The 25969-nt window shown below is 46.4% G+C and overlaps 1 protein-coding gene across 1 annotated transcript in view; it reads right to left on the minus strand.

Annotated features, from left to right (window-relative positions):
• Nucleotides 1–19815, minus strand: part of LOC100091970 (cytochrome P450 3A21-like) — a 31290-nt gene extending 11475 nt beyond the window's left edge. Inside the window, exons 1-7 of the mRNA XM_029057504.2 lie at nt 19667–19815; nt 16019–16112; nt 14839–14891; nt 9716–9815; nt 5716–5829; nt 2611–2699; nt 1222–1370 (exon numbers count right to left, since the gene is read on the minus strand). Coding sequence (XP_028913337.1) covers nt 1222–1370; nt 2611–2699; nt 5716–5829; nt 9716–9815; nt 14839–14891; nt 16019–16112; nt 19667–19737 — 670 coding nt within the window. The 5' untranslated portion in view covers nt 19738–19815. The remainder of the gene's footprint in view (nt 1–1221; nt 1371–2610; nt 2700–5715; nt 5830–9715; nt 9816–14838; nt 14892–16018; nt 16113–19666) is intronic.
• Between the last annotated feature and the right edge of the window lie 6154 nt (nt 19816–25969).

Genomic DNA, 25969 nt, shown 5'->3' on the forward strand with positions numbered 1-25969 from the left:
TGGAGCTCAGAGTTCTGGGGATGAGGGGAACAGTCTTCGGAGGAAAAACTAAGGGGAGGGGAGTTTCTGGGGCTCTCACAAATCAATTAATCCCTTACCATTGAAAACAAAAATATTCAGAGTTTCTGCAAAGTGACTGTTTTCTCAACTAGTTAGAGATACTAGGGTCTGTCTACATCTGGCTAAAAGCTGGAAGCAGGGTTAGGTTGAAGAAGTAATTAAGAGCAGAAACCTCTAGACATAGCAAACAGGCCTAGTGATGTCAAATGTTATGAAAAAAGTGATTTTTTCCCCCCTAATTCACTCTATCAAGCTTCTAGAGGACTGGGATCAATTGGGTCTTCTCCTTCAGCTCAGTGCTTTGCACACAGAACGTGCTCAATAAATACTATTGACTCTATCCCAAGAATGCACTTTCTCATAACTACGTACTCTTGCAAACTGGAACAATGACACTTTATCCTGTAGCACAGGTTTAAAAAGGGTGAGGTCCTGTAACTTGGCCTTTTGCTATTTGTTAAGCATTCAGGGGATGTGAGTTCTAATCCCAGCTCCGCCACTTGTCTGCTGTATGACCTTGGGGAAGCCACTTAACTTCTCTGTCCTTCACTTACCTCATCTATAAAATGGGAATACTGTGAGCCCCATATGAGATAACCTGATTACTCTGTATCTACCCTAGTGCCTAGAACAGTGCTTGGCACATAGTAAGCAAGTACCATAATTATTATTATTATTATTTTTCAGGTGCTAGTCATCAGGCAGCCCAGGACTGGGAATCCGGAAATTGGGGGGGTCTAGTCTCATACTTGCTGTGTGACCTTGAGCAATTTAACTTCTCTGTACCTCAGTTTCCTCATCTGTAAAATGAAGATAAAATGCCCATTCTCCCTTTCTCTCACACTGTGAACCTCATGAGGGCTAGAAACTGCCAGACCTGATTATTTTCAATCTACTCCAGTGCTTAGCACAGTGCCGGACATATAGTAAATGCTTAATAAATACCAATAGTGTTATTAAAGACAACAATCTAACACTAGAGAGATGTCTCTAAACATCTGCTCGTTTAAACGTCTTACCCTTGGTGCTACCTGTGGGAAACATAGCTGCAGATTCAGAGTTTCTAGCTTTTTCTATATAATTGGGATCTACAGAATATCTCTTTCTCAGGCTTCCCCTCTGGATGGGCCTTAGGTTGGCAAAGAGGACTGATTGTCCTACCTGTGAGCAGGATCAGAGGGCTTAAGAAAGTGAAAGAGAGTAACTTATTGATCTGTTTAACAAAAGGGTCATTGGGATTGTTCATCGAATCTATGTCCACTCCAAAGGAGGTACTGGTGACCACGTCCAGACTGTACGACCCAAAGATCCTGAAGGACAGAGAACTCAGGTTAGAAAGAGATCCAGTCAACAAGACTGTAACATCCTCCTGGACCCTCATGGAACGGGACATCTTTGCCAAGAAAAACCTCTTCATTATTCCCCTAAGAAGCCAGTTACCTCAGGAAAGCCAGGCCTAAGTTACCGGACAGTCAGTCAGTCAGACAACTGTATTTATTGACTATCTACTAGACGCAGAGCACAGTACTAAGCACTCGGAGAGTACGATATAAAATAAACTGACATATTCCATGCCCACAACGAGCTTACAGTGTAGAGGGGGATCCATCACTTGGGATGGAATGTCAGGTTCTCATAGGAGGTGGTTACCTTTGCCAACCTATTGTCTCAAGGGCACGGGTAGATCCACTCCTCAGAGTACAGGAAATACAGGGCTGGGAGGAGAAGCCACGGCCTGAAACAAGTCAGCTCACCCGCATTTCTGTATGGCCTCTGGGATGCTTTAATGACCATGTTGCAGAGATTGGAACAATCTGCTTGAGTTAACTTCTAATCCATCAGCCAGGGGTACTTATCACTCACTTATTGTTTGCACAGCACTGTTCTAAGCACTTGGGAGAGTACAATACAACAGAATTGGTAGACACATTCCCAGCTCACAACTTCTAACGCTCAAGCCAGCTTCACAGCCGGGAGTAGACAACATTCTTAGAGCGACTTGAACATTAATCTCAGGCTTTAAAAACCACCTTCCCAAAGGGCTGTCGGATCAGAATGAGGACCGTGGCTGGTATTAATAGAATTTTCAGGATTCAGAGTTTCTTTTGGGTCACTTTCTAGGTCTCCCTCCATTCCCAAGGGGCTATGCTAGTCAGGAACTGAGAACATCTTGACAATGTGCTCAATGTTCAGCATCTATGAGAAGTCTCTCCCTCCACACACTTTAGTTAGTCAGTCAGTTATATTTATTGCTTACTGTGTGCAGAGAACTGTATTAAGCGCTTGAGAGAGTACAATATTACAATATAACAGACACATTCCCTGCCCACAACGACCTTATAGTCTAGACCTCCCAGACCCTCTTGTTCTGACCAAGAAAACCACACATACAAGCTACTTTTCCTCCCATGTCCCAGAGGAAAATCGATCAATGGTAAGTACTTAGTACTTAGTACTTAATACTAAGTACTTACCATGTGCAGAGCACTGTACTAAGCCCTTGGGAGAATACCATCCTAAAGGATAGGTAAACAGAGAAATCCTACTCACTCCTTCATATTCACTGGCTCATTCTTCTTCACCTTCTTGTCAATATTTTGCACCAGAATTTTTCCATAATGTTTGATGATTGGGAACATCTGAAACATAATCCAAAATCACTCAGCCCTCAACTGTGTTTGGATTGCTCTAAAGGGACACAGGGAATTAGCTCTTTGAGGGCTCATATTTAAATAAATCAATTAATAGAATTTATTGAGTACTTATTATGTGGTTCGACGGCACTTGATAATAATTTTGTGCAGAACCCTGAGGGCTTGGGAGGATACAGCAGAATTCATGGACATGATCCTTGCCCTCAAGGACTTTACAATCTATAGATATAAAAGTGATTTTTTATGTGCTTACAGCGGGTAGGGCATTGAACCGAGAGGTTGGGACAGTACAATATTTGATTAAGGGAGGAGGAGAGGCAATGAGTCAGAGGGAGGAGAGTTGAACAGGAGGCACAGTGAGAAGATAGCTTGGGAGGAATGAAATATGATGGATGGAAAAATAAATTTCAGATAGGAGAAAGTAAGAGACAATAAAGATAAATACATAAGGGCAATAGTGGAGAAGGTGTGAGTACCCATGGGATTCAATGACTGCCTTTAAATAAACAATATAATAGGAGCAAGACTATCTGATTTGAACCCCCTCCCCACATCCACCCCTTGCTATTAATTACAGAAACACGGTTAAGAGAGGAAATTTAGTTTCCACCCAAATGTCTACCCCACTTAAGGAATTGATCTGTCAAACTCGTGGCCTGTGGTGAGGTTCTGAAACTGTCCAGACATTCAGCCATGTCACAACTGGCTCTCCTAGATATATCTGCTATGGCTCGGTGATTAACTTTTCCTGCCACCCTGGAAAATCCCACTGCACATCTCGGAAGGGGCAGCTCAACTAGGATGGTCTTGGAAGCTAAGCACTCTTCCTCCTTCTCTGTGGTCATCGTGTTTACCACAACTGCCACTGAGGCTGAGGGGTACTAGTCTACCAACCCACCTTACACCTCTCCAGTGGTTGGCTAGAACCCCCAAAACCATTAATTACTGCCCGACCCTAATGCTCAAATTAATCCCACCTTGGCAAATTCCCATCTTCTCTTTATCCTTCGAGGGACCAACTGGTCAGTCCCACTGGCAAAGTATGGCATAACCCACCATGTGATAAGACAATCCTACATTAGGGCTGGCAGGAAGACTGAATCCTGATTTATGCCCAGCTCCAGAGAACCTCATCTCTCACTCCTACCACTGGTGGTACGAGTGCTGTAAATTTTCAGATAGTCCCTTTTCCACATGTTACTGGGAGAGCGGGTACTCTCCTCGTGGCCATATTTCCCTGGCTCCCCAAACCTGCCAAATAGGAGTTCCAAGATGCCTTCCCTGACTAAGCTCCTTATCTTCCTCCCAAACCATGTCCTCTCCCTGACTTCCCTGTCACTGTGGATGGCACGACCATCCTTCCCGCCTTACAGGCCAGCAACCTTGGTGTCGTCCTTGATTCTGCTCTCTCATTCACCCCACACATCCGATCCGTCACCAACACCTGCCGGTCTCACCTTCACAGTATTGCCAAGATCCGCCCTTTCCTCTCCATCCAAATAGCTATGGTGCTGGTACAAGCTCTCATAATATCCTGACTGGATTATTGTGTCAGCCTCTTCGTGGATCTCCCTTCCTCCTGTCTCTCCGCACTCCAGTCTATTCTTTATTCCACTGCCGCGATCATCTTCCTACAGAAATGCTCTGTACATGTTGCTCCCCTCCTCAAAAACCTCCAGTGGTTGCCTATCAACCTTCACACGAAACAAAAACTACTCACTCTTGGCTTCGAAGCTCTCCATCACCTTGCCCCCTCCTACCTCACCTCCCTTCTCTCTTTCTACTGTCCACCCCATACACTCCGCTACTCTGTCGCTCACCTCCTCATGGTCCCCCGTTCACGCCTATCCTGCCGTGACCCCTGGCCCACGTCCTACCGCTGTCCTGGAATGTCCTCCCTCCTCACATCCGCCAAACTAACTCTCTTCCCCTCTTCAAAGCCCTACTGAGAGCTCACCTCCTCCAGGAGGCCTTCCCAGACTGAGCTCACCCTTCCCTCTGCTCCCCCTCCCCTCCCCTACTCCCCACCCTCTGCTCTTCCCCATTCCTTTTCCCTCAGCACTGTGCTCATTTGCTCATTTGTATATATTATTTAGTACCCTATTTATTTTGTTAATGAGGTGTATATCTCCTTGATTCCATTTATCTTGATGATGTTGTCTTGTTTTTGTTTTGTTCTGTATTGCTTTGCTGTCTGTCTAACCCATTTAGACTGTGAGTCCATCACTGGGCAGGGATTGTCTCTATCTGTTGCTGAATTGTACATGCCAAGCGCTTAGTACAGTGCTCTGCACATAGCAAGCGCTCAATAAATACTATTGAATGAATGAATGAACTAAGGCCTCCTTTCCTCTTTTCCTGCGCCTTTCTGAGTCACCCTGACTTGTGCCTTTTCTTCAGGCGCCCACCCTGTCCCAAAGCACTTATGCACATATTTGTTGTTCATTTATTTATATTAATGGCCATCTCCACCTCTAGATTGTAAGCTCGTGGTGGGCAGGGAATATATCTGTTATATTGTTATATTTTGCTCTCCCAAGTGCTTAGTAGACTGCTCTGCACACAGTAAGTGCTCAATGAATAGAAACGACTGGCTGAGGAGTTACTGGAACCTCGGAGGAAGGTGGAGAGGGGATCACTTGGTTGGGGGTAGCAGTGTTGCTTTGGGAATAACAGGGAGAGTTTAGGGGCTGCAAATTTCTCTAAAAATCATTCAGAAAAATCTTGATTTGGGCTTTTTTGGTACAAAGATGGTGACTATTACAATAATCCTTGAAGCCTGAGACTTTTTGTCCTAGTGCTGGACAATGCTAAAAGGAAGGATAGGTGTAGAAAGTGAGCTAGATCCTGCAGAAACGGAACAGCTCGGGTGCTGGGGAACAGGGAGGGAACAGAAAAGTCACTTTCCCTGCAGCTAAGGGCTGGGCAGAGGCCATTCGTCCAACCTTTGCTCCATCTGTGACTCACACGCCAGCCAGGGCAGTAGGGTCATGGACCTCACCTCCTTAAGTTTCCCACTGGTGAAGGCCGGGGAGACGATGGTGCGAATCCTCTTCCACGTGTGATACTCGGCGATGGTGAGGCTAGAGTCCAAGCCACCATTTAGACGCAAGTTCTACGAAAGAGAAAGTGAGTCATCAGGTGGAACCCAGGCCAGGGCAGGCAGCTTTCAGGTTTGCCCTAGTGAGGACTGACTGTATTGTGCCTAAATTGATAGTGCTTGAGCACTATCAGAGGGACCTGGGTTCTAATTCCGGCTCTGCCATGTCTACTGTGTGACCTTGGGCAACACACTTCACTTCTCTGTGCCTCAGTTGCCTCATCTGCAAAATGGGAATGAAGACTAGGAGCCCCATGTGGGACAGGGACTGTGTCCAGTACAATTTGCTTGTATTTACCCGAGTGCTTAGTACAGAACCTGGCATATAGTAAGCACTTAACAAATACCACAACAATTATTATTACATTTTAGTTCACCCATGGTGTCTTAGAACTACTCTGGGTGGACTGGCTCTTAGAGAAGCCTGGGAAGATTGACTTTTGGAGGAGATGTGATTTCAGAAAGGACAGGATGACTGTTGCAGGTTTACGGTGTTCACGGACTGAACTGGGGTTTGATAGTGCATGTTAAGTGAAATCCTAAATCAATTATGAATAGGAAAATCTTTCCAATAAAAATAAAGGCAGTAGGACAGAACGGGAATCTGTGAGATTAAGCCCAGATTACGGGAAGCAGCATGGCCTAGTGACAAGAGAACGGGCTTGGGAGTCAGAGGTTGTGGGTTCTAATCCTGCTCTGCCACTTGTCTGCTGCGTGACCTTGGGCAAGTCACTTAACTTCTCTGTGCCTCGGTTACCTCGTACGTAAAATGAGGATTAAGAGTGTGAGCCTCATGTGGGACAGGGACTATGTCCGACCTGATTTCCTTGTATCTACCCCAGTGCTTAGAACAGTGCTTGGCACATAGTAGGAACTAAACAAACACCACAATTATTACTATTGAGCACCAGTTAGTCTCTTCGGAGAAAATAATCCAGCAATCAAAATTGCACTGAGGGTGTCAATATCTTTGCCAAATATACTGAATCTGGAGAGGTGCGGGGACTCGGAGAATGGCATCTTTCCCAACATCCCTCAATTTTCTTCGGGCAGTAGGCGGGGTGAATGAAGAGCCAAAGCTTTTTGACTCCCCTCCACGGCATCTCCTACTGGCCCCGAGCTCCACCTTGGTTCGTGGCTCCTTGCTAGCACTTGTCCATAGATGGGCTCCTGAAGAGTGATCAGGGTTCTACCCACAGGTCCCGGGGGTTGAACGATCAGCAAGATCCAGGACAAAGCCCTGGGCAGCAAATGGTGCTGCCTTTGTATCCCAGCCAAGTCCGTTACTGAGGAAGCCAACGTTTAACAGAATCGTTTATAAATGGCCATGCCTCGCTCTTCAGAAGTAGCCCAGCTGTCATTTTGCCATGGCAAGAGCTGCCATCAGCACTATCACTCTCATCTGCTGGCAATGACAAAGAACTCTCTGGCTTCCAGCATGGTTTTTAAAGGATCACACTAAGATCGTCCGCTGTGGGCCAACCAAGCAGAGGCGCTGGCTAGGAACACTGTCTCAAGTTCATTCATTCATTCAATAGTATTTATTGAGCGCTTACTATGTGCAGAGCACTGTACTAAGCGCTTGGGATGAACAAGTCAGCAACAGATAGAGACAGTCCCTGCCGTTTGACGGGCTTACGGCCTAATCGGGGGAGACGGACAGACAAGAACAATGGCAATAAATAGAGTCAAGGGGAAGAACATCTCGTAAAAACAATGGCAACTAAATAGAATCAAGGCGATGTACAATTCATTAACAAAATAAATAGGGTAATGAAAATATATACAGTTAAGCGGACGAGTACAGTGCTGTGGGGATGGGAAGGGAGAGGTGGAGGAGCAGAGGGAAAAGGGGAAAAAGAGGGTTTAGCTGCGGAGAGGTAAAAGGGGGGTGGCAGAGGGAGTAGAGGGAGAAGAGGAGCTCAGTCTGGGAAGGCCTCTTGGAGGAGGTGAGTTTTAAGTAGGGTTTTGAAGAGGGAAAGAGAATCAGTTTGGCGGAGGTGAGGAGGGAGGGCGTTCCAGGACCGCGGGAGGACGTGGCTCAGGGTGTTATAGTCATAACTCAACTATACTACACTATACTATACTATATACTATATACTACATACAGTATATATATACTGTATACTATATACTATAGTATATACTACATTCATTCAATAGTATTTATTGAGCGCTTACTATGTGCAGAGCACTGTACTAAGCGCTTGGGATGAACAAGTCGGCAACAGATAGAGACAGTCCCTGCCGTTTGACGGGCTTACAGTCTAATCGGGGGAGACGGACAGACAAGAACAATGGCACTAAACAGCGTCAAGGGGAAGAACATCTCATAAAAACAATGGCAACTAAATAGAATCAAGGCGATGTACAATTCATTAACAAAATAAATAAGGTAACGAAAATATATACAGTTGAGCGGACGGGTACAGTGCTGTGGGGATGGGAAGGGAGAGGTGGAGGAGCAGAGGGAAAAGGGGAAAATGAGGCTTTAGCTGCGGAGAGGTAAAGGGGGGATGGCAGAGGGAGTAGAGGGGGAAGAGGAGCTCAGTCTGGGAACGCCTCTTGGAGGAGGTGATTTTTAAGTAAGGTTTTGAAGAGGGAAAGACAATCAGTTTGGCGGAGGTGAGGAGGGAGGGCGTTCCAGGACCGTGGGAGGACGTGACCCAGGGGTCGACGGCGGGATAGGCGAGACCGAGGGACGGCGAGGAGGTGGGCGGCAGAGGAGCGGAGCGTGCGGGGTGGGCGGTAGAAAGAGAGAAGGGAGGAGAGGTAGGAAGGGGCAAGGTGATGGAGAGCCTTGAAGCCTAGAGTGAGGAGTTTTTGTTTGGAGCGGAGGTCGATAGGCAACCACTGGAGTTGTTTAAGAAGGGGAGTGACATGCCCAGATCGTTTCTGCAGGAAGATGAGCCGGGCAGCGGAGTGAAGAATAGACCGGAGCGGGGCGAGAGAGGAGGAAGGGAGGTCAGAGAGAAGGCTGACACAGTAGTCTAGCCGGGATATAACGAGAGCCCGTAATAGTAAGGTAGCCGTTTGGGTGGAGAGGAAAGGGCGGATCTTGGCGATATTGTAGAGGTGAAACCGGCAGGTCTTGGTAACGGATAGGATGTGTGGGGTGAACGAGAGGGACGTTATACTATATAGTATGACTATACTATAGTCATAACTAACTCAACTATAACTCAAGTGTTATAGTCATGGGTGGCCAAAGAAAATACTGCAGCGTGGCTCAGTGGAAAGAGCCCGGGTTTGGGAGTCAGAGGTCATGGGTTCGAATCCCGACTCTGCCTCCTGTCAGCTGTATGACTGGGAAGTGAAGTCACTTACTTCTCTGTGCCTCAGTTACCTCATCTGTAAAATGGGGATTAACTGTGAGCCTCATGTGGGACAACCCGATTACCCTGTATCTACCCCAGCGCTTAGAACAGTGCTCTGCACACAGTAAGCGCTTAACAAATACTAATTATTATTATGTTTGGTCAGTGGGAGAGAGAGAGAAAGCAGAAGACTCCCTGAAAAGCGGTATGTCCTAGTGCAAAGAGCACAGGCCTGGGAATAGGAGGACCTGGGTTCTAATCCTGGCTCCACCACATGCCTGTTGTGTGACCTTGGGCAAGTTACTTAACTTCTCTGTATCTCAGTTACCTCATCTATAAAATGACTGTGAGTCCCATGTAAGACAGGGATTGTGTCCCTCCTGATTATCTTGTATCTATCCCACGGCTTTGGACAGTGACTGGAATGTAGTACGCGCTTAACAAATATTTAAAAAAAAATGAAATATTCAGTCAAAGACGGACATTGAAGGGAAAACTCAAGGCAACCTTTGGACTGATGTCACTGAGAGCCGAAACCACGTTAGATATCTGCAGAGGAAATCTCTTCAGGCATGGGAACTTACCCGCCGGTTTGGAAAAGAGTCGTGAAACTCTTTTACCAGAACAGTTTTGATGATGTCAGGATCCAGAATGGCCAGGATTGGCTGTCTACCATCAAAAATCCTATTTAGAACAGACAACCAAGAAAATGAAAATTTTAATGAGTATTTCAGAGAAATCCTCGGAGCAGGAGAGCTTTAGTAATTTACTAATCAAATTAATTCTTCTGAATGCCTGCACACAATAAGAGTCGACTATAACCCAATCTCTCCACCAATTCACAATATTTACTTTTAGAAAAAAATCTCATTGTTACAATGGAGAGTTAAGAATGGACACGGGAAAGGCTACCTGGCTTTGAAATCTCAGGATTTCCAATTAAATTATCAACTTCCCTCAAATTGGACTTTATAAAGGAGCATCCCAGTTAGGTTGGATCACAGTTGTCATCGTGGGAAGAGACTAACGGTGTTCTCTGAGCCCGTCGGCCCCTTTTTCTCCCCATCACCTTAATCAGTGCTACAACAATTTCTCAGCAGGCAGGCGAAAGATAGCATCGCTTAGTCCAATCAATATCCCTCAGTGCCTGGGATATTGTAGGTTGTAGAAAATCAAAAGTAGGGACACAATCAGGGACAAATACAATACAGACATATCAGAGTTGCTAAAGTTCTGCCCTGTTATCTAAAGATGAAATCGTTTTTGAATACAAAAATAAAATGGCACTTTTAAAGCTACTGCTGGCAGAACCTAAGGGATGATGCTTGGACTATTTTTAGAAAGTGTTTTTGTTTTTTGTTTTTAACTTTGGTTGTCAGGAAAATAAATAGTGTCTGTCTTGCTGCCCAAATTGATTATTGGGTTGTTACTGTCCACTGGTAAAATCACTGTAAAAATGACTGTAAGTCATGGGACATGAAGCTACAGAACTGTAAAGAAGATTCATGGAAGCGGTAGTATCATGAACCTAAAGGAAGCACATGCAACCTCGTTGGGAGCCGAACAAATAACTGACAGGCACCGGAAACTAGAGTCTCACACAATGTGAGATGAGATAGCAGTGCGACGGTGGACTAGGCTGGAAGGCAGTCACCGGGAGAGAGGGTGTTGCTTCTCGGGCAGAGTCTTTGCAAAGATCAGAGGACCACGAGGCAGGCTTGAAAATAGGTCTGTCATATAAGGGACAAACCCAAAGCCCAGAAAAGGATGCCGAAAGAGGTGGTGTTCAGGCATTGATCTTTTCAGTCACTGTTGCACACCAGGATGGAATTTCGCAATCAGTAACACCGTAGAAGAGGAAGGACAATTTATATATTCATATCCATGAATTTGATTAATGGAATAATATAATTCCCAACACGGCAGTAGGACCGTGAGAGGCAGCAGCGACAGTGACAGAGGTCTAAATTGGGGCATTCCTTCCAGAGCCAAGCACAGTGGTTGCTGACCTCCTCCCCCGCCTACCCCCCAACTCCCTCCACAACTGCAGGAAGGTAAAGTCTGTGACAGAAGGAGAGTATGCTGAGCCGTCTGGCCCCTCCCCACCCAACGCCCTCCACCTCTGACCTTTCCAGAGAGAGGGGCCGCCCACCACTCCAGAACTCACTCCACAAGAGAGGGGCCGTAGACTGAATCAAGGAGAGTGTCTTCTCGACCCTCCCGCCCTCGGGGGACCAGCCCCTAACCCCTCACCCTGGAGACCCAGGCTCAGGCCTGAGGGAAGGGTCACCCTCTACACATGGGGACCAGAGGACTGAGCAAGGGGAGAGTCGTGGTCCCTCGAGGCCCGCACAACAGAGGCCTGGGGTCGCTCAGAGTGATGAGACACCGGCCTCCTGGGTCCCTCCTCCAAGCGCAACAGGAGCCTAGAACTCCATCAAGGGAGGGGACACCCTTTCCCTCAACTGTGCACTGGGGCCTTGGGACTGCCACCCTTCGGAGACACTGGGCTGATGCAAAAGAAGTAGGACTGCGGACTCTGTGGACTCCCCAAGGGGTTAACAGATGTGTCGAGGGATCACCCATCAACAACAACTTGACAGTGCTGGCCCATTCACTCTGGAAAGACACTTTAATGACCCGCAAATCTCATCCCAGATTTTGTGGATTCTCTCCAGCTAGGAGGGTCAGAGTCACCTCCTACTGGAGGAACCTGCCTTGGCCACTGGGTCTACAGATCATAATAACAATAATAATGATAATGGTATTTGTTAAGCACTTACTTTGTGCCAGGCACTCTACTAAGCCCTGGGGTGGATATAAGCAAATCGGGTTGGTCACAGTCCCTGTCCCAAATTGGGCTCACGTTTTATAGATGAGGACACTGAGGGCCAGAGAAATGAAGTGACCTGCTCAAGGTCACACAGCAGACAAGTGGCAGACCCAGGATCAACTGCTGCAGCTCCAGGTAAATAATGATAATGATACTGATAATAATAATGGTATTTGTCAAGCTCCAGGCACTGGCGCCTATGTGCCAGGGACTGTATTAAGCGCTGGGGTGGATACAATTAAATCAGGTTGGACACAGACGATGTCCCACATGGGGCTTACCGTCTTAATCCCCATTTTACAGATAGGTAAATGAAATATAGGGAAGTGAAGTGTCTTGTCCAAGGCCATACAGCAGAAAAGTGGTGGAATTCAGGATTAGAACTCATGACCTTTTGATTCCCAGGCCCATGCTCTTGCCACTATACCATGCTGCTTCCCATGCTCTTACAGTCTACCTTGCTACCTTGATCTTACACCCTAGCTCCCCTCCCGGAGCCTCCCGGCCCCTCCTTGTGCCCTCAGTTTTCTCCGTCTCTGATCCCCTCATCTCTGCCCTCCAGAACACCTCCTCCCTCCTCAATGTACTCCCATCCTATCCCCCACCCCATCCCTGTCATCCTGTCCCGGGCCTGCCCCTCAACCCCTCCCCATGGCACTGGCCTCTGCTAGCTCACTCCCATCCCACCCCCTTCCTACCCTCACACCGTCCCCGCCCCACGCACCCCTCCTACCCCAGACTCAGCCAAGTGTGGCCTGTGGAATCCCCACTCCATCATGGGAAATCTTCCCTTCATCACTGACCTGTTCCTGACCCAATCACTCAGTGCTCCTCCTCACCATCCTCACCAACACTGAAACGTGGCTTTCCCCAGATGACACAGTCTCCCTTGCTTCTATTTTTAGAGGGGACCTCATCTTCTCCCACCCCCCAGACTTACTGGGGAGGAGAGAAGTGGGCTTTCATCTTGCCGTCCAGTGCCATTTTTGTACCATCCCACCTCCCCCATCTCTCTCCTTCCTTTCCTTTGAAGTCCACATCTTCTATCTCTACCACCCAGTCCCATTACTAGTCCCACTCACCTACCGCCTGCCCCAGGACCCTCCTCCAACTTTCTGAACCATTTTGATATTTTTCTCACATTACTCCTCTCATTTTCTATCCCTACATTGATCCTTAGGGATTTCAATATACATGTGGCGTCCCTGACCATCTTTTCACTGTCTACCTCCTCTCAGTCCTTTACTCCAGTGATGTCCTGCTCCACCCCACTCCCCCCCACACACACTCACCAACTAGGTACATACAGTTTAACAAGGAGGGAGAACAAGCGTTGGTCTTGGATTCATCTCTCTCATTCCACCCACATATTCACTCTGTCACCAAATCCCGCCAATTCTATTTTCACAACATTGCTCAAACCCACTCTTTCCTCTCCATCCAAACTGCTACCATACTGATCCACTCATCCTATCCCACTCTCCTTAGCCAGGAATTCCCTTCCCTTCCATATATGCCAGACCATCACTCTTCCCAACTTCAAAGCATTATTAAGGTCACAACTCCAAAGAGGCCTTCTCTGTTTAAGCCCTCTTTTCCTGGGTTCACTCACCCTTCGGTGTCATCTGTGCACTTAGACTTTTGACCTTTGGGCATCTGATATTCACCCCACCCTCAACTCCACAGAATTTACATACATATCTTTAAATTATACATTATCAATTAGTCATTTATACTCATTTCTGTCTCCCCCTCTACACTGTAAAATCACTATGGGCAGAGAACATATTCAGTTGTATTGTACTCTCCCAAGCACCAAGTACACTGGTCTGCACATAGAAAGGATTCAATAAATACCACTGATTGATACACACCCACTCAACTATCCGTAGATATAAATGCTACTCTTTTAGTGCTCTCTCAAAATAGCACTCCTAGATTTTCATGCCGCTATTTATTTTACTGCTTTAGATAATGCTGCCAAGTTTACTTGGCTTAAATACCTCCCATCCTCTCCTATCCTACCAGATAAGTATTTTGGTTGAGTTGAATAAAGTAATTAAAGTCCATTTCATTTTACCATTAGTTGAGAGAAGTTTTCTTGTTTGTTAGGACAAGGAGTCTTTTTAGTGAATCAAATATGAAAGAGAACATTTTGAAAATTAAGTATTCATGCATGTAAATACACACGATTCTCCCTCTAGACTGTAAGCTCATTATGGGCCGGGAACGTATCTGCTAATTCTGCTGTTTTGTACCCTCCCAAGTGCTTAGTACAGTGCTCTGCACATAGTAAGCGCTCAATAAATGCCATTGATGTAATTCAAAATCTTTTATATCTATTTACATTGCTACTTATATGACTATACTATACTATTTTTATCACTGTTTTAAAATATACTGTAGATATGACCTGTTGCTCCATTTTTTAGATCTTGGGAATGCATTAATGAACCTTATATTGTTATCTATGAGAAACTATTTTCTTTAGAATTTTTTTTTGTGTGGAATCAGTTAAAACTAACAACAGAATTTCTCTATCTTTCTGTGTGTGAATGTGTGTGTGTGTGCGCGTATCCTGCTTAAGCAGAAGAAGCTGACTGGTTGCTGTGTGCTTAACCATGTTTCAAGATCTCATCCTCAGATCTAAAGCCTTGGGCAGAGTCCAGCATGTGACCTTGGGCAAGTCACTTAACTTCTCTTTGCCTCAGTCACCTGGTCTATAAAATGGGGATTAAGATTTTGGGACATGGACTGTGTCCAACCTGATTAGCATGTATATACAGCAGTGCGTAGTAAAGTCGCTGGGACATAGTGAGCGCAGAACAAATGCCATTCAAAAAATGTTGGGAAGATTTACTGGGAAATACTTACCCCCACACTTTACCATATTTTTCATAGCACTTCTTGTCAAACTCAAAAACTCCCTGAACAAGAATGAAGAATTTGGTTAGATACCAGATATTGTGATGCAGAGGGAGAAAGTCCATAGAATGAAGGCAGGTGTTCAGTCAATCAATCAATCATATTTATTGATCACTTACTAAGTCCAGAGCACTGTACTAAGTTCTTGAGAGAGTACAATACAACAGAATTAGCAGGCACTTTCCCTGCCCAAAAGCAACTTACAGTCTAGAGGTTCCAACCAGCTGTTAGAGCTATAAAAAAGTAAGGGGAACATCTAAGAACGGGAGCTCCAGGGTCCACAGGGTCATCAGGCAATGTCTGAAGGGTTTACCACGTACCACCCCAACAGAGGAGGAATAAGGCCTACCTTTTGAATCTCTAGAATAGAAGGAAGGATGTGGATAGTCACATTCAGAACCACTGCCTGGAGTTAGAGGAGCTGGGTTCTAAACCCAAGCACTGCCAACTGTCTCCTGTGCAACGTTGGACATGTCACTTAACCTCTCTGTGTCTCAGTTACTTCATCTGTTAAATGGGGATTAAGACTGTGAACCCCATGTGGGACAAAGATTGTGTCCAAACTAATTAGCTTGTATGTACCCCAGAGCTTAAAACAGTGCTTGACAAATAGTAAGCACTGAACAAATGCCATTATTATTGTTAGTTACTATTTTTGTTTATATTAATGTCTGCTTCCCCCTCTAGACCGTAATCGCTTTGTGGGCAGGGAATGTATTTACCAATTCTATGATATTGTACTCTCCCAAGCACTTAATACAGTCCTTAACCCTCAGAAGATGCGCATTAAACATCATTAATTGATTTTTTTTCTCTCTGTGGCCGAACCAACCAGATAATTCAGCTAGCAGTGGGTATGTTCTTGATTTCCTTGGATGTATACAAGGAGGAAATAAACAGAGTTATAACTCTTCCAACACATTTGGACAACAAGAATCAGCCATTATGCCATTCCTGAGAAACTGGATCAAAGATCCCTTCCCAATCCCTGATTCCACACCATTCCTTTCCTCATTGCACAACTTACCCAGTCTCTTCTGAGGGATACAAGACCCTGAATTTGAGTCAGAAATAGGTGGATGAGCTAAAAGTTTAAAATACCTGGGGGGAAGCTGTTTCTGTTACTTACATTTCGATATTCCAGAAATGTCCCAACGAACGGCAGAGGCCTTGGTCCAGGAATCCCCAACTTCTTAAAAATACTATATGGCCAGATCCCATATCTGTAATGTAAACACCAGGATGGTAAATGAGTAATTGAAATATTAAAGTGGAATCACCCATCTGGTTCAGTCAGACATAGTCTCTCCCTGCCACGCTGCACATCTAGTTGCATCAGTTATTCCACACCCTGGTTCAAACTCTACTTCGATTTCTGAAGTAGATTACTTTTCAATTCAAAACAACAAGGGACCACCAAGCTAGCTTCTATTACGTCAGCCGCATGACAATGCCGTCCAAGGGCATTTCGCTCTATGCCTTCCCAAAAGGGAAAACAAGGATAGATTTCCTTGGTAAGTTTCTATTCTGAGTCCTCCCCGGTGTGTCATTTAATTTGAGACAAGCCATTAAACTTTGGTTCTGTTCCCTGGTAATTGGAAATGGATCTGCATCCCCTTCTCCTCCTCCCAGATTTGAGAGAGGCTAAGGATTTGGAAGTTACTTGAAACTTTTTGAGAGAAATTTGGCCTGATCTCGATGGGCTTAAGTAAATTGCAGGGATGGCAGGTAACCATTTCTGTGGAAATAGTTCAGGAAATGGCTAACTACATGTCCTAAATTCACCGGACGACTTGCCAGACCTCCACTTGATTGGGTAGACCTGGCCTGTTTGTGTGATTCGTTGGTAATCTTTGCTTTGGGGGCTAGGGCTCTGGGCTCTGGATGGGTAGGTTGGGTTACAGTGAGAGGCAGGAGAGGAGTCCAAGTGGCAACCACTCAGGAGAGCTAACAGCTGATCCGGCTGGGACTGCAAAGTCCCAGGTTAGGGAAGGAGGTGGTGAAGGAGGGAGAGCAGCGGGAGAGGAGGAGGAGACAGAGAATAGGGTGAAGCCAAAAGTCAGATCAGAGGGAGTATGAGGGAATGAGAAGCATTCTACTATGCCTACTATGTGCAGAGCACTGTTCTAAGTGCTGGGGTAGATACAAGGTAATCAGGTTGTCCCACGTGAGGCTCACAGTTAATCCCCATTTCACAGATGAGGGAACTGAGGCACAGAGAAGTTAAGGGACTTGCCCAGAGTCACACAGCTTCCAAGTGGCGGAGCTGGGATTCAAACCCATGACTTCTGACTCCCAAGACCGGGCTCTTTAATAATGTTGGTATTTGTTAAGCGCTTACTATGTGCCGAGCACTGTTCTAAGCGCTGGGGTAGACACAGGGGAATCAGGTTGTCCCACGTGGGGCTCACAGTCTTCATCCCCATTTTACAGATGAGGTAACTGAGGCCTCAAGAAGGACCTGGGTTCTAATCCCGGCTCCTCTGCTTGTCTGTTGTGTGACCTTGAGCAAATCACTTAACTTCTTTGTGCCTCAGTTACTTCATCTGTAAAATGGGGATTAATACTATGAGCTCCATGTGGGACATGGACTGTATCCAACCTGATTAGCTTGTATCTACCTCAGTGCTTAGTACAGTGCCTGGCACATAGTAAGGCAAAACATTTAAAAGAAAAAAATCTAAAAACAAAAACAAAATAATAAATTCATCACTGTAGCCCAGGGGGAAGACAGGTGACCGGGTTTGCAGAGTTAAGCGATCCTCGATCTCAGTTGCCACTGGGCCCCACTTACAGTCGATCGTCAGCCCACCCCCACCTCCATGGAAGCTTCTCTACTCTCCCATGCTCTGAACTCCAGTCTCTAGATTGTAAGCTCACTGTGGGCAGGGAAAGTATCTGCTAACTCTGTTGTACTCTACCCTCTCAAGCACTCAGTATAGTGTTTCTGCACGTAGTAAGTACTCCATAAATTTCTGGAACTTCTATCTAGGAAATAAAAGTCAATGTTTCTCTTCTATGTTGATTTTAAGGATGATAAGTCATCTCCTAGAGCACGACAGCCTGAGTCCAAAGAAGGAAGAGATTTCTGAGCATCCGTGAAACCAGTTCTCTTTTGCAATAGAGGCATTAACCAGGCTTTTCCCAGCCTGAGCACACCTAAATGCAATCATTAGGAAACAGGAACCTCCTCATTAATCTGTTTTCTTCCTTCTCAGGCAAGAAAGTTGGGTCCAGATTTTGGGGGTAGGGAATCCTTGTATAGCCTGATTGTGGGTTTAACCTTGGATGAGAGGTTGTTCACCAGTATCAGGGGCCTGTTAATTAACAAGGGCATCTTTCCTTTCCATCATCTTATCCCTCAAATTTCTGCCATAGCTTCACTCTCAGTGCTTCACCCTCACTGCAATGCTTACAGGGTCAGGTGGGATGGGGAGAGTCTAACCAGTACCATTATTAGTACCTAAAAAATAATAATGATAATTTTTATTAAGTACTAACCATGTGTCAAACACTGTACAAATAATCGGTGTAGATACAAGATAATTATGTTAGACACAGTCTTTGTCCCTCATTGGGCTCTCAGGCTAAGTAGAAGGGAGAACAGGAATTGAATCCCCATTTTACAGATAAGGAAACTGAGCCCCAGAGATATTAAGCGACTTTGACCCAGGTCCCACAGCAGGCCGGTGGCAGATCCAGGATTATCACCCAGGTCCCCTGACTCCCAGGCCCATGCTCTTTCCGCTAGGCGACACCACTCTGAATAGGTACAGTCTTCTTCAACTCCCAGTACGGTCCCTACGTTCATGGCGTAGTGGATAGAAGCACTGGGCCTGGGAGTCAGAAGGTTGTGAGTTCTAATTCCGGCTCTGCAACTCGTCTTCTGTGTAACCTTGTGCAGGTCACCTCACTTCTCTGCGTCTCAGTTCCCTCATCTGTTAAACAGGGATTGAGACTGTGATCCTGATGTGGGACAGGGACTGTGTCCAACCTCATTTGCTTGTATTCACCTCAGTGCTTAGTGCAGTGCCTGGAACACAGTAGGTGCTTAACAAATACCACAATAATTATTCTTATTAGTTGATGAACCAATAGAATCCTAATGCAACAGCCATTCTTCATTAGTGCCTGTTACATTAGGAACCACCATTCCTATAGCTGGTTCAGAATGCTCCCTGTTGTAATACAGTGCTCTGCACTCAAGTGCTCACTCAGAACACTCTGAGCCAGGCCACAGATTTCTCTATCACTTACCATGGAAGAACAGAGAGAGATCACAGATATTTCAGTTCTCCAGTGTCTCAATCCTCATTTTCTGTGTGGCAAAGGGACTCTAGTCTATAAGCCACTTGAGGGCAGGGGACATATCTACCGATTCTGCTATACTGTACCCTCCCAAGTGTTCTACACACACATTCATTCATTCAGTGATATTTACTGAGCGCTTACTGTGTGCAGAGCACCGTACTAAGTGGTTGGGAGAGTATGCTACAACAACAAACAGGCACATTCCCTGCCCACAACAAGCTTACAGTCTGGGGTGTCTGGGGTGGACACTTGATAAATATGACCGATGGATCGGTTGATCGAAAGGGACTGCTTTATGATGATTCATAGCTCACATAACTTTTTCCCCTGTCCCCCACACCCTGTGAAGGGAGCAGAGGGTCTTGTCCATCACAGAAAGTTCACTGCAGTGAAACAAGGACTGTAGATCACTTCGAAGCACTTAGCTTAGTGGATTCTACCATGAAAGAAAATCAAGGCTACTTACAAAATCAGAAGGGTTACGAATGCAGCAAGTAAAGTCCAAGTTTCTGGTGAAAGTGTTGGGAAGAAATTCATCTTGTCTCTGGGGAGGTTTTCTGCTCCTTGCTCCCCTGTTTTCCCTCGGGTGACTTTCTGCTCTCTGCTTCCCGGCTGAGTAGGGCGTAGGCCCTAGCAGCTTGTTTTTATTCCTCCTCCTGCTGGTGTCGTCACTGGCCTTCTGATCGAATAGGAAAGGGGAGGGAACTAGCGTGTTTACTAATTATTAGGTAAACCAATTGCATTTGAGTTCTTGCCGCCCGAAACAGTAGCTTTCTCAAGAGGCCTTGGACTCCGGGTTTCTGAACTCCCGAAAGGGCAGTGGGGTTGAAAGAAATCCCGAAAGGACAGTGGGGTTCAAAGAACTGGGAGATTTCCTTGCGTGTCCTATCCCCACAGTAACCCAATCCCTCCAGCCTTCCTCCCTCCTGATCCATGTTTCAAAACTCAGCTCAAAACTCCAGGGCATTCTGGAACAGCCAGTGGCAAAGCTTCCAATAGCAAAACTATTTTGCCCACAGCACTTTCCATTTTCCTTGGACGCAAAGCCAAATCTGGGCTCGATTGTGTTTACCTCTGATAGCTGATAAGAGTAGCCCTGTGCCTAATTAAGGAGGTAAGTCAGTAAATCACTCATATTTATCGAGCACTTACTGTGTGCAGAGCGCTGTACTAAGTACTTAGGAGAGTATGCTACAACAATACAACAGACACAAAGAGAAGCAGTGGAAATAGCTCGGGTCTGGAAGTCAGAGGTCATCCGTTCAAATCCCAACCCTGCCACTTGTCAGCTGTGTGACTGTGGGCAAGTCACTTCACTTCTCTGTGCCCAAGTTACCTCATCTGTAAAATGGGGATTTAAGATTATGAGCCTCATGTGGGCAACCTGATGACCCTGTATCTCCCCCAGCGCTTAGAACAGTGCTCTGCACATAGTAAGCGCATAACAAATACCAACATATACAGTCTAGAGGAGGGAAGTTGGGCTCAGGAAAAGAACCCAGTCCTCAGAAAATAGTCTCTTAGATTGGGAACCCTCCACCCCCAAGATGGGACAGAGACTGTGTCAGCTCTAGTTATCTTCTTTCTAGTCCAGACCTTAGCATAGTGCCTGGCACATAGTTTGTAAACCCCTTGAGTGGAGGGATCATTTCTACCTACTATATTATACACTCTCAAGTGCTCTGCTTATGGTAAGTGCTCAGTAAGTATAGATGATTGATAGTAAATGCTCCATAAATACCAGTAAGCGCTTTATGGATAGCAGAGAAACTGGAGTCAATATAGGATCATAAAGCCGGAAGTCTGCCACTCTGGTTACTGTAGTGCATTGTTGGATCTGAGGTTCTGAGCCAGGGTCTCCTTTGTGGGTTGGTGGAGAGTCTAGCACTAAGGGGGCAGCCCTCAAAAATGAAATTGCTAATTGCAGTTGCCGGTGTGGGCAGAGAACATGTCTAACAATTGTTAGAATGTACCCTCCCAAGCATGCAGTAGTGTCCTGCCCTGAGTAAGTGCTCAACAAATACAATTGATTGATTGATTGAACCCAAAGTCCCTGGGGCAGGGGCTGGGGGCAGGGCCAGGTGCTCAATAATCACAACAATAAGAATAATAATAGTAGTATTTGTTAAGCACTCACTTTGTGCCAGGCACTGTACTAAGCGCTGGGGTGGGTACAAGCAAATCAGGTTGGACACAGTCCCTGTCCCACATTGGGCTCACAGTCTCAATCCCCATTTTACAGATGAGGTAACTGAGACCCAGAGAAGAGAAGTGACTTGCCCAGGGTCACAAAGCAGACAAGTGGCAGAGCCAGGAGTAGAACTCATGACCTTCTGACTCCCAGGGCCGTGCTGTATCCACTATACCAGGTTGCTTCTCTACCCCTTGCTAGTCTGGGACAACATGGGTGTGGGTTTCAGGCCCCTCAGGAATGGGGACTCTCTTCCCTCAGGGTCACCGCAGCAGCAGGTGGCCCCACTGGTGGCTGACAGCCTGGCACACGGCAAGCCAGGCCCCACAGTGTAGCCTGGTGGGCCCAAGATGATGGATTGTCTTCCTGGCCTCTGTCTAGGAACCAGTCCCTGACCCTGATATCTCTAGGTTCCCCTATTGTCCTCCCCAGACTGCAGGGTGAGCCAGAGAGGGTCTTGCCCCGGCTCCACGGTTTGTGGGAGTCATCAAAACAAATGCCATTCAAAAAAGAAACAAAAGCCATCAGAATAGATAATCTCATGTTAGTTTCAGGGTTGGCTTCAGACACTGAATTTACATAGCTTGCAAGTCCAGCTGAAACTAGAGCGTTTTCCTTGGGGAATCCTGATATACGCCCCTCCCTTCCCCTATCACCTCCTCCCCAAAAGAAGTGCTTGACACTTAGTAAGCACTTTACACATATCACCATTATTATTGTTATTATTATTATTGTTTGACCACCATTTTCCTATTTACCTCCCTCCATATGCACCCACTCAGTACAGACTGGCCATCACGGTGTTTAATTGCAGACATATTGATAAGATCTAAAACGGAATTGCAACTCCCTCTCCACCAGCCTGGTAAATTAGCCAAGGCCCTTACCTCCAGGGCCTGAAAAAAAGTAGACTCAATTTGAGGGAAATAAGATTGAGAAGCCAAATGGCCTAGTCAGAGGATCTGGGTTCTAGTTTAGATGCTGCCACTTAGGTGCTCTGTGACCTTGGACAAGTCATTTAAAACTTCCCTGTGCCTCAGTTACTGCATCTGTAAAATGGGGATTAAGACTGTGAGCCCTGTGTAGGACATGGATTGGGTTCAACCTGGTTATCTTGCATCTATCCCAGGGCTTAGTACAGTGCCTGGCACATAAGAAGCCCTTAATAAATAGCATTTCTTTTAAAAAAAGAACATTGAGTGTTGTAAGCATGTGAATAAATGATGAAATCTGCTCCTTCCTGTTGTGGGATAGTGAAGTAGGAGAACTGTAACTAGACTGGGCTCTGCTGTTGACCCTTGTGCAAGATACTCAGTCTCTCTCTGGGCTTTGGTTAGCTCATCTACAAAGTGGGGAGAAGAGTCACAGCCTTTCCCTACCTCACAGCAGAACAAGGTACAAGTTTAAATGACAAGCTACTTCCATTCCAAAGCATAGGGTCTATATCTGGACCTTCCTACTTTTCATCATATTTAATGCCTTTCCAGCCTTAAAAGATCCCTCCAGAGAAAGTTATTTAGAAAGTACTCTGCCCTCTGCGTGAGCCTAACAGACTGCGGGTAGGAATAGGTGGCCATTACAGTGTTGCTAAGCGATTCCTCGTCTGAGGGACGACAGGCTGTTGAACTCTGTGGTTCTACAAAAAAAAAGCTCCTTAATCCAGAAGCACAAAACTGGAAGCTTGAGTTACCAGAGCAGGCTGGAACCAGAGAGCAGAAAGGTGCACCTTGTCTTTCTCTCCTGCTGCTCCAATGTGGGTTTACCTGGCCTTTAGGGCCTCTGAGGGCGCCTTCACTATCACCCCCTCAAACTCGGAGGGCGCCTCAAAGGTCCTTCCCAGTTGTTCCCTCTTCCTGCACCTCCAAGAGTCAGGGATTGACTTGGAGCAATCCTATTTTAGAGAGGGAAACAGCTCATGGAGCACTCAATACTTCAGGGGCTTGGAGGTTCTCCCTCTGCCATTCCCTGCGGGCTCCAGGCTGGGTAGCTGTGGTGGACACTGTGGATGCTGCCAAGAGCCTGGATGCCCTGCCCTGCAGAGAGGACTGCAATAGACACTGGCCCTCTTCTTTTCCCTGGCTTCTCCACTTGGCTGTTCTAGCCATGGCTGCATGTGGAACACCTGTGGGCTGCCAGCAGCCTTTCAGGTTGCAGGAATAGGTAGGCAGAATTTGTGACGGTCTTGCCTAATATAGGGTGTCGGCAACTGGTTGAGGAGAAACTCTGGAAACTACACTTTGCCAACTTGTAGAGGAAGGGAAGGGCACCTCCTCCTGCCTCCAGGACGTCTCCATCTGGATGTTGGCCCGCCACCTAAAACTCAACATGAGCAAGACTGAGCTCCTCATCTTCCCTCCCAAGCCCAGTCCTCTCCCAGACTTCCCTATCACCGTGGATGGCACGACCATCCTTCCCGTCTCTCAGGCCCACAACCTCGGTGTCTTCTTTGACTCTTCTCCCTCATTCACCACACACATCCGATCCGTTATCGAGACCTGCCGGTCTCTCCTTTACAATATCGCCAAGATCCGCCGTTTCCTCTCCACCCAAATGGCTACTTTACTGCTACGGGCTCTTGTTATATCCCGGCTAGACTACCGTGTCAGCCTTCTCTCTGATCTCCTTTCCTCCTCTCTCGCCCCGCTCCAGTCTATAATTCATTCCGCTGCCCGGCTCATCTTCCTGCAGAAACATTCTGGGCATGTCACTCCCCTTCTTAAACACCTCCAGTGGTTGTCTATCAACCTCCGCTCCAAACAAAAACTCCTCACTCTAGGCTTCACAGCTCTCCATCACCTTGGCCCTTCCTACCTCTCCTCCCTTCTGTCTTTCTACCGCCCACCCCGCACGCTCCGCTCCTCTGCCGCCCACCTCCTCACCATCCCTCGGTCTCACCTATCCCGCCTTCGACCGCTGGGCCACGTCCTCCCGCGGTCCTGGAACGCCCTCCCTCCTCACCTCCGACAATCTAATTCTCTTCCCCTCTTCAAATCCCTACTTAAAACTCACCTCCTCCAAGAGGCCTTCCCAGACTGTGCTCCCCCCTTTGTCCCTCTGCTTCCTCTACCCCCCCTTCACCTCTCCGCAGCTAAACCCTCTTCTCCCCCCTTTCCCTCTTCTCCTCCCCCTCTCCCCTCCCACCCCCTCAGCACTGTACTCATCTCCTCGACTGTACATATCTTCATCACCCTATTTATTTTGTTTATTTTGTTTAATGGTATGTACATCACCCTGATTCTATTTGGTTGCCATTGTTTTTATGAGATGTTCTTCCCCTTGACTCTATTTATTGCCATTGTTCTTGTCTGCCTGTCTCCCCCGATTAGACTGTAAGCCCGTCAAAGGGCAGGGACTGTCTCTATCTGTTGCCGACTTGTACATTCCAAGCACTTAGTACAGTGCTCTGCACATAGTAAGCGCTCAATAAGTATTATTGAATGAAATGAATGAATGAATGGACTTGCATCTGCCCCACTGCTCAGCACAGTATTTGACACAAAGTAAGGGCTTAACAAATGCCACAAATAAAGAGGTAGATAGCATGGGGTGGGTGCCGGACATGAAATCCTTGTTTGTTTTCCTTTCTCTCAACTCTGAAAGACGTCTCCCATGACATCCCAAGCCCAGAATGCTCCTCAAGGGCAGGGATGGCATGTTTCACTGCTTCGGTGGGTTCTTCAAGCTGCCAGTTCAGTGCTCTGAATACAAATACTTAATGAAAGTTATGCCTACCTCCCTTTCCAGCTCTCCTCCTCCCTTCTTTCTTCATTGAAAAGTTTCCTGAAATCCCTTTTTTTGGTAATATTTGTTAAGTGGTTACTATGTTGACAGATCTGGAATTAGAACCCGGGTCCTTCTGACATTCAGGCCTGTGATTTCTCCAATAGGCAATATTACTTCTCACAGGTAGCCAAGTGGCCCCTTTCCTCCTGACCCTGGCCCATCTCAGAATATGAATCTTCCATCTCCATCTTAAAGGAGGAGATTTCATTGCCGTAATTTGTAGACTTTCACTATTAGGGAGGTAGCATGGAATTGAGCCAGATCTCAGTTCTTATCTCAAGTTTGCCTCAGGCCAGCAGAGTGACCTTGGAGAAGTCACTTAACCTCTCCATGCCTCACTTGTCTCATCTGATAAAATGCCTGCTCACCCTAGATCGTGAGCTGCATGCGACGCAGGGACTGCGTCTGGTCTCATTATCGTGTATTTATCCTAGTACATAAGACAGTGCCCCAGTATTCTTATAATGACGCCAAAGTGCTTAAGATATAAGCCCCATGTTCTCTGGAGTTTTGACAGGGTGAAGTGACGTGCATTTGCAAATGGCAGCATCAATTTTTCTCATCCACTTTTGGGGCATCAAGAGACTTTTCGGCTATACCCTTTCTCAAGTCACCTTAAATATCAGAGCTTCACTGCTACCATTTAGAAATGCTAAATGACAGGCAGTGAAACTGGGACAATCAAATCCCAGTTCTCCAGGGGCTTATCCAGTCTGGGCATCTACCTGACCCTTTGCTTCTTCCTCTTTCCTGCTGCCTGGCATACAGTCATTTCACTGCTTCTTTACAACTCCA

Source organism: Ornithorhynchus anatinus, chromosome 2, assembly GCF_004115215.2.
Source record: "Ornithorhynchus anatinus isolate Pmale09 chromosome 2, mOrnAna1.pri.v4, whole genome shotgun sequence".
In the NCBI taxonomy this organism is placed as follows: Eukaryota; Metazoa; Chordata; class Mammalia; order Monotremata; family Ornithorhynchidae; genus Ornithorhynchus; species Ornithorhynchus anatinus.